The sequence below is a fragment of the Aegilops tauschii genome, chromosome 4 (assembly GCF_002575655.3).
Source record: "Aegilops tauschii subsp. strangulata cultivar AL8/78 chromosome 4, Aet v6.0, whole genome shotgun sequence".
In the NCBI taxonomy this organism is placed as follows: Eukaryota; Viridiplantae; Streptophyta; class Magnoliopsida; order Poales; family Poaceae; genus Aegilops; species Aegilops tauschii.
Window position 1 is genome coordinate 99126930 of NC_053038.3, and position 10936 is coordinate 99137865.

Genomic DNA, 10936 nt, shown 5'->3' on the forward strand with positions numbered 1-10936 from the left:
TCCACAGAATTTCTACAAACCAAAAGAGGCCTTCCTTTGATCAAATGAATCGTTCATAGAAATATAGCATCCACTCCTATTTGATCTCCCGGGAAAAAATATTCATTTGTTTGTCGCGTGATGCAATTAAACAAACTCAACTCTTATATGATTTGAACGAGAATGATATCTCAATGAGGTAAATACATCAGTGGTGCTAGAACTTGCCATGAATGTGCACTTTAGTGCCTGAACTTGCAAAATACATTTAACTGGTTTCATAACTTGGCATGGGCGTGCATATACGGTTCAAATGGTGTTTGTATACGTCCGCGAAGCTGAGGAGGCACGCTAGCATCCCATGGGGCCTGCTGTCGATGCCAAAGGTGCATGCCCTGGTATTTTTGCGAAAAACCTCTGAAATTGTTTTCTTTCAATAAGACCCTCAGGGAGAATCTGACAAATTATAAAATAAAAATTAGGTGTATAACTATAAGATAAAAATTACAACTCATGTACTCGATTGAACCAGCAACGTACCAGTCGAGTGCATGCGGCTAGCCACTCGACAACTTCCCATTTGCTGATATTCAATGAATCATAACCTTTATAAATAGTTGGCCGAACAAAATAAATAAAAAGAGTTCAATAATTCAGCAAAAACAGCACCAGATATGTGACCGAACATGGGACCAAAGCTTGTAGACCAGGCACGGATGCCACTCCAACCAATGAGTTGTCATGTATCAAAAGTACAAGTACTTTTTATGACTGTATAACAAACATAATTTCAAAAGAATGCAAAAATCTTCATGTCATTTGAAAAAGAATTCACGTGTTATTTTAAAACATATTCATAAAATTGGAAATATTTATGAATGATTAAAATAAGATTCCAGTATTATTCATGTGAGTATTTCGAAAAAAAAGTATTATTCATGTCAGGATCCGCAGTCTAATGGCGCACTAGGCTTGTATTTTTTTTAGAAAAGACACAAACTTATATACTATATAAACTTTTCAAAACAACATAGTTTTTTGCTAAAGCATGAACACATTGATATACTAAATAAATAGTTTATTAAAAATGTAGAAATTTTAAACTTATATGAAAATTTATTTAAATATATGAACGTTTCTAAAATTACTTCCATATTTTTTTAAATGCGAACATTTTTTTAAATTATAAAATATATTCTTAATTCATAATTTTATTATGTGTATTTCTGTTAAATTATTGCATAGGTATTTGATGAAATTATATGAAATTTTTAACGTAATTTGTTATATATATATATGTACATTGTTTGCAACGCGATAATAATTTATGTATTTTTTAAAATAAAATAAAAAAGAACAAACCCGTTGAAAATTGAGCCACACTGTGGTTCGTTTTAGCCACACGGGCTCGTTATGATATAAAGCTAAATTTATCATTTTGCCATTCGGTGTTGTCGGTTGAAGTGGTATGTGCGGCCGCCATATAGCCCCTGGTTGCAGGTTCAAATCAATGCCACTATTTGCTGGAATAAATATTTTTAATTTATGTTGTTCTTTTTTCCGAGAAAATTTCCGATCTATTCATCTTCAATCAAGGAAGTACAACGAATACCAAAAATAACAAAAATTACATCCAGATCCATAGACCACCTAGCGACGACTAACAGCACTGAAGCGAGCCGAACGCGCGCCGCTGTCATCGCTCCTCCATCGCCGGAGTCGGGCACGACTTGTTGTAGTAGACAGTCGGGAAGCCGTCGTGCTAAGGCCCCGTAGGACCAGCACACCAGAACAGCAACCGCCGCAGATGAAGAATAACGTAGATCAGAAAGATCCAATCCGAAGACACGCGAACGTAGACGAACAACAATGAGATCCGAGCAAATCCACCAAAGATAGATCCGCCGGAGACACACCTCCACACATCCACCAACAGTGCTAGACGCACCGCCGGAATGGGGGCTAGGCGGGGAGACCTTTATTCCATCTTCAGGGAGCCGCCGCCGTCTCGTCTTCCCGAGCAGGACACAAACCCTAGCAAAACTGAAAGAAACGACTAAAACCGGAGCCCTCCTGCCGACCCTTGCCGAGATTCACCGCGCCCCCATGGCCCTAGGGCCACCGAAGAGAAGGCGAACCTGCGGCGGCGGCGGCGGGAGGCAGAAACCCTAACTTTTTTGTGGAGGAACGAGGATAATCTACTATTGTGAATTTTAATTTATGTTGTTCAACTTTATGTTTATAAAGTATATGAATCCTTTCTTGACACTAAATTTGAACGGGTTGACTGGCTAGCCACGCACACATGTGCGTGTGGTTTGAACCCTGGACCAGTTTTAATTACTAATAGATTAATAGATACCACATGACACATGTGATAAGCAATCCAATCAATTCAGAAATATATATAGATTAATTTTTTTTTTCAATTTAACAATTTCTCTTTGAGGGCCTTTTTGTAAGGACAAATTATTTTAGGAGGTTTTTCAAAAAAAAAAAACAGGCCACACGCCTTATCCCTTACATCCTGACGTGCCTCGTGAGCGTCATGGACGTATAAAAACGAGATTTGAACTGTATATGCACGTCCGTGTCAAGTTATGAAACCAGTTCAATGTATTTTACAAGTTCAGGCACCAAAGTGCACATTCGTGGCAAGTTCAAGCACTAGTAATGTATTTACCTCTATCTCAATCATGTGTTTTTTCTATTTTCGTGTTTTTACAATTCTGTGAATCAAAGAGGATATAAAGGGAAGTGGTACATGAATTAGTATCCTTCAAAATTTCTTTGTAATACCCTTTGAACGGAAAGAAACCTGAAGGTTCAAGATGCCAATTTCAAAACCAGAAGATTAGGATTCACGATTTAAAAATAGTCTTTACTTATAAGCCAAAAATAAAAATCATATAGCGTTTTATGGCGCCGAGAAAATCTTTATAGCTCTCATCATTGATTTGCTTAGCTTAGCTTCCCCATGCACGCCAGCTCTCTGCCAAGCCCGAGCAGCAGCTGCCCCTCGTTTCCCGCGCCGTGCGACGAGTCTTGGCGAGTCGGCGGCAAGACGTGACGCATCGGTCACCTCCCTCCCCTAGGCTGGCCCAGTCGCCTGCCTCCATATCCCCTTCCCATCAACTCGTTTGCCGCTCCGTATCCCCTATCCCTCGCCACGCCGCGACCAGTACTAGCACTACTCTACCAGTACTAGTAGTAGTAGTCCAGCATACCTTCCTCTACCATCGATCCCCCTCTCAATCCATTGCCAACATCGCAGCCTGGGTAAGTAGCTTGAGCTGTCGCTGCAGGCAGCTTGCTGGCGAGCTGGCTAGCCGACCGCCATGGGAGTGCCTTCGTTCTACCGGTGGCTCGTGGAGAAGTACCCCAACATCGTCACCCCCGCCGTCGAGGAAGAAGACTGTCCTGCTGGTGGCGCCGCCGCCGTTTACTTCGACAACCTCTACCTGGACATGAACGGCATCATCCACGCCTGCTTCCACCCGGAGGACCAGACGGTAACTCATATGCCGATGCACTATCTCGGTCCATGTACGATCTCGCGAGTTCTTGGTCGATCTGGTTTGGTCTCTCACCTGCGATTGTTGCGCACGCACGCAGGCGTGCCCTCCTCCGGCGACGTTCGACGAGGTGTTCCGGTCCATGTTCGATTACATGGACCTCCTGCTCCGCATGTCCGGCCCCGGAGGCTCCTCTACCTGGCAGTAGGTTCGCTCGCTCCGTCCTCTTCTTCCTCAGCATCCAGACAACGAACTCTGCATCCAGCTTCGTCCTCAACACCTATGCGCGCATGCTGATTCCATGGCCGCGTGCATGCATGCAGATGGCGTCGCCCCTCGCGCCAAGATGAACCAGCAGCGGGCCAGGCGCTTCAAATCCGCCAAGGCCGCTAAAGAGGCCGTACGTGAAACTTCTTCTTTCCTTCTATATCTGCATTTCCATTCCTGTAACCTTGTGAATCAGTTGAATATCTTGCTTTGTTTTTCTTCCAGGAGCTTGAGGAGAGCATCATGAGGGAGAGGTTCAGGGCTCAGGGGAAGGAGGTGCTGCCGCGGGACGATGCACCACGTGAGGTCTCAGACCCCAATATTATCACTCCCGGTACCGAGTTCATGGAGAAGCTGTCGGCCGCACTCGAGTACTACGTCCGAGCACGGTTGAGCAGCCATCCCCGGTGGAAAGACGTCAAGGTTTTGTTTCGATCATGCACTTGCAGCAAATGTATCATGTGAACTGTAAACTGTTTAATATTGACAAAAATATGCCTGTTTCTGAAGGTGATACTCTCTGATGCAAATGTTCCTGGAGAAGGGGAGCATAAGATCATGTCATTCATCCGCGCACAACGGAGCATGGAAAGCTATGATCCGAACACTCGCCATTGTCTCTATGGGCTGGTACGAAATTTAATTGCAAAAGGAACTTGATTGTCTCTGATGCGGAAGGAACTTTATGGGCTGGTATGAATTTATATATTCTAGTTAACTCTGAAGAATTACGCAGGATGCGGATTTGATAATGCTCGCTTTGGCGTCTCATAAAGTCCATTTCTCGATTTTGCGGGAGGTAGCTTGTTCATCCCTTCTCAGTGATAACTCCAGGCACCAATGAAATGTTGAACATGATTAACGCTGCAATAGCCTATGCAGCATATGGAATTTACTAGGCAGTATTTAATCTTTACTGTCAAAGTAAAGCTAGCATTTTGCAGTTGCATTGGAGCTGAGAATACTCTTCTGTAAATTTAAACAGGACGTGCTACGCCAAAATCACCAGCCAGATATTTGTGTTCCTGTGACTGATAAAAGTTTCACAGCCCAAGAGTTACCAAAAGTAAAGTGCAGAGGCTGGTTCCCCAGGATAACAGAGGCAAGATCTAAGGGCAAGTTGCCCAAGAAACCGTATCAGGTTTGTTCCCCACAATGATATTACTGGAAAGTTCTCATTCTGACTATGCGGATAATGCCATTTACATTGTTGCAGTTCCTCAACATATGGGTTCTGAGAGAGTACTTGGAGCTTGAAATGACTATACCGGGTTGCAAGCATGACATTGATAGGCTGATCGACGACTTCATATTTATTTGTTTCTTGACGGGAAATGATTTCATTCCACACATTCCTTCACTCGAGATACATGAAGTATGTGTAGCTATATGGTTTTAGCAGCACTTGGTCATATGTGAAATGAGCTGAAAAATACATAATTTTCTCTAATGTATGTTCCATTTGGCAGTATGCAGTCGATCTTCTCATTGACGTGTACAAAACCATGTACAAAAAAATGGGGGGCTATATTGTTGATACTGACAAAGTACGTGTAGGATTTAAGCCTCTTATTTTCCATTGATAACTATCCATTGAGTTATTCTAATGTTGCTTAGTTGCTACGCCTGGAAACAGATCAAAGATAAGCATGCCGCCTATGTGAAAATCTCAAGGTTGGAGAAGTTCCTCCATGAACTCTCGTTGCATGAAGAGAAAATATTTCTCAAAAGATATGAACTGCGAGAGGTATCTTCCCATCCTTGTCAAGAGTATGCATGCACTCCTACTTAGCATTCGATCATCTGTCTGTTACTTGGTTAATTGCAGAAGTTACTTCGCAAGATACAGCGTCAAGCTGCAGAAGATGAATGGAATGAAAGAAACTATGAAATTGTGGTAAGGATTAGTTATAGTCGATGGAATGTACATGCACAGAGATCTAATTGGCTCTTCTGTGCAGGAAGAGAGTGCAGATGTCCTTGAACAAGAGTGTATCTCTGTTTGCACTGATGACAAGCCTGATGTATGGGCATTTTGTTTATTTCTGCTACGTATTAAGAAATGCTTGAACATCCTTGTTGATTTCCTATATGTATATTTTCTGGTGTATCTATCTGGCAGGTTACTGAGAATACCTTAGAGCTGAAAAGAGATCTGAAGGATAATCTGCGTAGTAAGCAAGATCTTTTCAAAAATGGATCCTCTAAACATGACAGGGTTAGTGACTTGGTGTCGCCTATTGGAAAGACATTTTTTCTATGTGCAAAATTTGACATATATACTGCAGATAAGACTGGGATTGCCAGGATGGAAGTCCCGGTTCTACAAGGAGAAGTTTGGTGCTGAAACCTCTAACGAAATTGGGAGGCTGCAGACAGAAATGGTTCTGATTTTTTCCTTCTTTTTCCTGCAAATAGTCTCATACTCATGCGGTTTGGCAGGGTTATAACATTTTAGATTGCTTAATATGTTGTTTTTGCTGATTTAGGTCCAGAAGTACTTGGAAGGATTGTGTTGGGTGCTCCGATACTATTTTTCTGACGTACCATCATGGAGTTGGTAGGACGAAGCATATAGTGCAAATTGTATCTTTTTGTCTATGTATTTCCTCACATACTGTAATACATTGTTATGAATTATTATAACGACACTGGTCCCAACAGCCAGTTAATTTAATCATATTCTCACACTAGTGACTTGTGAAGTTCGATAGTTCCAATAGATAGACAAGTGTTTGATAGTGCAATGTTTCTTTGCAGGTACTATCCATTCTATTATGCTCCTTTCGCATCGGATCTGAAACACCTGTCACAGTTCAAGATATCTTTCACCGTGGACAAACCACTACGACCATTTGATCAGCTAATGGCAGTGTTGCCACCAGAAAGGCATGTTTGTTCATGAATATTATTTATTATCATTTCCTGAGAATTAATCAGTTTTTTTTTTGTTGCAGCTCATGTGCCCTTCCAAAATGCTACAGCAAATTAATGGCCTGTGAAGAGTCCACGATACAAATGTTCTACCCCTCAGGTAAATTTGTTAACCTGTAGTTAATATCATCAGACTCTTTGTCTATTGATGTGGCATGCAATTCACTTGTCACCAGATCTGGCGATTGATACACACGGAAAACGCTTCCTGTGGCAAGTAAGCCATCCGTTCATATGCACTAACATGAACTGGTTCAACTGAGAAATCCAACGCAAGCTGATCAAGTAGTTGTGATAGCAAAAAAGGACTGATGGTAGCTTCCTATTTCAGGGTGTTGCAAAGTTGCCATTTATAGATGTGAAGCTGCTGCTTTCAGCCACACAAACAGTAGAGAAGGATCTCGCAGTATGTATTCTCAACTAGTACAAACCAGCATTGCATAAATCGCAAGTCACAAAGATATGGATTCTTACCTTGTTTGCACATCAGTTGCATGAGATGCGAAGGAACACTATCCGGCAAGAGAAGATCTTACTACGGAACTCAAGCTCTCTGGCAAATAATGCAGCATTTGCGCCAATATCCGAGAAGAAGATTCTGATATCCACCAGGTACTTGGAAATCTGAACATATGAAAACCTGATAGGCAGATACTGGATTTTCTGTTCTGCTCCAAATTTCAGAGCAATCTGAACTGATCCTGGACTTTCCTTCACTTTTCCATCATAACAGTGAAATCACAGGATGGTTATCCCAAGATGAGGATGCTCCAAGCAACGGCCTTTTTCGCTCGCCGATAAGAGATCTCCCAGACATCACACATGATCAGACAATGCAAGAATTTTTTTTCTTCCCGAAACTACTATGTTCATGCATTGGGGGTGGCTAGGCCGTCTCAAGCTGATTTATAATCTATCTTGTGATGTTTCAGATCGGCAATGTTCTTCAATCCTGAGGCGGTGAAGCCAATATCAAGACTGCTCGACAATGTCATCGTCCCTGACAAGGTTGGTTGGTATGACGTTGTACTACATGATTTCCATAAATTAATCTGGAGCTTCATTCGATCTCTGAATGTTATGCAGACTGTTACTGAAAGTGACATTCGGACGAGACCCATGTGGCACACGTACCCGGGGCCAAGGCCACCGACGGTCACCTGCAGGCCAGATACCCTGTGGAAGGGGAGCTCGCCGGCGATGCAGCCGAGGGAAGAGGTGAAGAATGCCGGAACGGGATGGATGGGGCGGGGTAGAGGAGGCTTCGGCGCCGCCACCACCGAGACCCAGCAGATCAGGAGGAACGGCTTCTGGCGGGGGAGAGGGGACGCCGCTGGTGGCAGCGACGGGAGAGGTTTCCAAGGTGGCTGGTTCGATGGCGGCGCCGACGGTGGCGCGTACAGCTTCCGACCGGGAGGCGGTTGGACAGGAAGGGGCAGCGCGGTGCAGAAGCAGCAGCAGACCGCGTGGCGGCCGGTGGGGACGTGGGCGAGAGGCGGCGGCCGTGGCGGGAGCGGGCAGCCGCGTGCGTGGTAGAAGTACAACTGGTGGAATAGCTCCGTCTTCGTCGTTGGTCTCTACAGTAGTACTAGTATTTTGCATGAAACATGAGCGTTTGTTGAGAGCTTGGGAGTTTGATGAACTGGTGCATTTTGTGTTACCGGGCAGCCCCGTGCGTGGTAGAAGATCACCGTGTTTCACCGGGCAGCCAACTTGGAAGCATCAGCGTTTGACCGTCAAAGCCATTACAACTCTGTGTATTTTATGTTGCTCGTACTGACGGAACACGCTTTATGGCGAATTTGGGTTCTTTTGTTCGTCGCTGCGCCTAATGTTTGGCATTGCAAATTTCTCGCCCTTGTTTGTCTTGCTAATGTTTGGCATTGCAAATTTCTCGCCCTTGTTTGTCTTGCTACCAGAAAGGTGTGGACAGGGGCATTGTAAGGCGGTTTTCTTCATCTAATGAACACAGCACAGTTGCACATGCTCACATACATGTTTTTTTTTTGAGATTGCTTTTACCACGCTTACCAAGTGGTTGCTCACATACATGTTATGCTTGCATACTCTATTTCTGTGAACGCTAGCTTTTCAGATACTAAAAAAACCCGAGACCAGACGGACAAGCACCACTTGGCATATTTTTATAGGAGGCCGAGAAACAGTTTTGCAGATACTGAGTTGGCATATACATGAACCTCTCCTCCTACTAAATAAACATTGTCGGAAAGCCTACAATAAAAGCTAATAAGCTATGCTCAATTCGCCTATACGATGTTGTTTAAAATCTAGCTTTGTAAACACCAACACTGCCTAACCGAGAATGTATTCATCATCTTAGAAAGTAGCAACCAGTACCTGTACATTACCGACATTCACAAATCGTCTTGCACATCATCATTTACATGTCATTTTCATCATTATAATTTGTTGCGCATAATAGTCACATAAGAAGACATTTTTTTTTGTTATGCCGAACAGACAACTAGGAAAAAATTGGTCGAAAAAACTAACATGGCATGAGAGGAAGGGGAACTATCTGGTGCACTGGACTTGTGATGCAACCGGTGTAGCCAACACCTTTAAATGCGCTTGAAGTTTCAAAATAAAATGAAATAACGTAGACAATACAGAAATTAACATGTCAAAAATTGCCAATTAAAAATGACAACATAATTTGGTGTGCTGGTCCTATGGGGCCTTAGCACAACGACTTACCGGCTGTCTACTACAGTAAGCTGTGTCTGACTACGGCGATAGAGGAGCGATGATGACGACGCGTCTTCGGCTCGCTTCAGTCCATGTAGTCGTCGCTAGGTGGTCTATGAATTTAGATGTAATTTTTATTATTTCCGATGTTCGTTGTACTACTATGATTGAAGATGAATAGATTGAAAGTTTTCTCGCAAAAAAATGACAACATAATAAGTCAAGAAAAAATGATAAAATTGGCATGGACTAGTACATAATGTAAATGGGCTTTAATTAAGCCTGGCCCATTATTGCTATTGATAACAAGTATGACATTTTTGTTTTTCGAACTATGTTTCAAATTTTGAATGGTAAAAGGTATGATTCACTCAACTGTACATCATAAATTGCATCTTAAGAGGTAAAATTTAAATTTCACTCTACTGTTATTTTCTTTTTGCGGGTACATTATTCTTAAAGTTGGCTTGACTGTGACAATGTTTCTATATTTTGATTTGAAAGGAATTGCCTTGAGGCCTCAGAACTGTTTTATACCACATATTCCTCCATTCTATACATGCTCTTGTTTTTGCTTATTTTTCTTGCTTTCCGGGCACGTCTACTGTCTACATACGATTTTTGGTATTTTTGTATACAAAGCACCAGACAGTTGCCGTAGTAGGCGAAGTGTCCTCCACGTTCCCGTCCTGACGACTCTAAATATAGGCCACCATGCATGATTAACATGCCGTGCTTGCTTAGTTATCGTTAATAGTGTCGTTTAGGTACTTACGTACGGTGTCATTTCACTCTCTCTTGCCTTTTTTAATTGTTTATTACATTATATGCAGAAGGAAGAAAAATCCGTCTTATATTTTCCTTTTCATTTTCCCGTCGCCATCGTTTCATGTGTGCTGTTGAGTCGAGCACATGTTTTTCCTTGCGGCAATTAAGATTTTGGTGGTACGAGTAGTTCGGGAGCATCGATCCTTGGGAGCTCAGATTGCGCCGCACCCAAAATGAAGGCGACACAAATCAAACGTCGGAACCAAGTCTCAAACTACCTGACGCTGTCCACGTCCTTGTTGCGAGAAAAATCAGCTTTGGTTATCGTACCACTAGTCTGAACGGACTACCACTAGATTGGAGCGTCGTAGAGGCGCGCACATGGGGGACATGGAAGAATCATTGGAGCGGCGGCCATCACTGTAGGTGTAGGTGGGAACCGAGGACCCTGCCGAAGAAAGTCGGCCCTCGCCGACTCGGCTGGCCCTCCGCGTGCGTACTGTCGCACACCGGGCAAAACACCGCGTATACGCATGAGCGGCACCGACGAATTCGAGTTTGGCGGCCTTCTCGACAGAATTTTCTTTCTCAGCGTGTTTGGCTACAGCGAGAAAAGAGAATGAGAGTTTGGTACGAAAAGTTGGTTTTAGTCTGTCTCAGTTGTTATATTCATCTTATGTCAAGTACATATTTTTTTTAATGATACGTCCAAGCCGGATGCATCAATAGTATAGAAGGGAAAGGGCAGACGCCCGGTACATGCT

General features: G+C 43.1%; 1 protein-coding gene across 1 annotated transcript; it reads left to right on the forward strand.

Moving 5' to 3' along the window:
• The first annotated feature begins 3192 nt into the window (after nucleotides 1-3192).
• Nucleotides 3193-8505, forward strand: LOC109747086 (5'-3' exoribonuclease 2-like). The gene is made up of 19 exons (XM_073497344.1): nucleotides 3193-3702; nucleotides 3818-3894; nucleotides 3987-4184; nucleotides 4272-4391; nucleotides 4747-4902; nucleotides 4978-5136; nucleotides 5231-5308; nucleotides 5398-5508; nucleotides 5590-5658; nucleotides 5723-5785; nucleotides 5884-5979; nucleotides 6050-6145; nucleotides 6251-6321; nucleotides 6719-6795; nucleotides 6872-6912; nucleotides 7027-7101; nucleotides 7186-7307; nucleotides 7628-7703; nucleotides 7782-8505. The coding sequence occupies exons 1-19, from the start codon at nucleotides 3318-3320 to the stop codon at nucleotides 8229-8231; spliced, it is 2520 nt and encodes an 839-aa protein (XP_073353445.1). The 5' UTR covers nucleotides 3193-3317; the 3' UTR covers nucleotides 8232-8505.
• Nucleotides 8506-10936: the final 2431 nt, after the last annotated feature.

What these genes read in the sequence shown, in the direction of transcription:
- LOC109747086 (XM_073497344.1), top strand. Translation starts at nt 3,318, where the DNA reads ATGGGAGTGCCTTCGTTCTACCGGTGGCTCGTGGAGAAGTACCCCAAC. An exon ending in TGCCCAAGAAACCGTATCAG is followed by an intron (nt 4,903 to 4,977) that starts GTTTGTTCCCCA and finishes ACATTGTTGCAG; the next exon opens with TTCCTCAACATATGGGTTCT. An exon ending in AAAGAAACTATGAAATTGTG is followed by an intron (nt 5,659 to 5,722) that starts GTAAGGATTAGT and finishes TCTTCTGTGCAG; the next exon opens with GAAGAGAGTGCAGATGTCCT.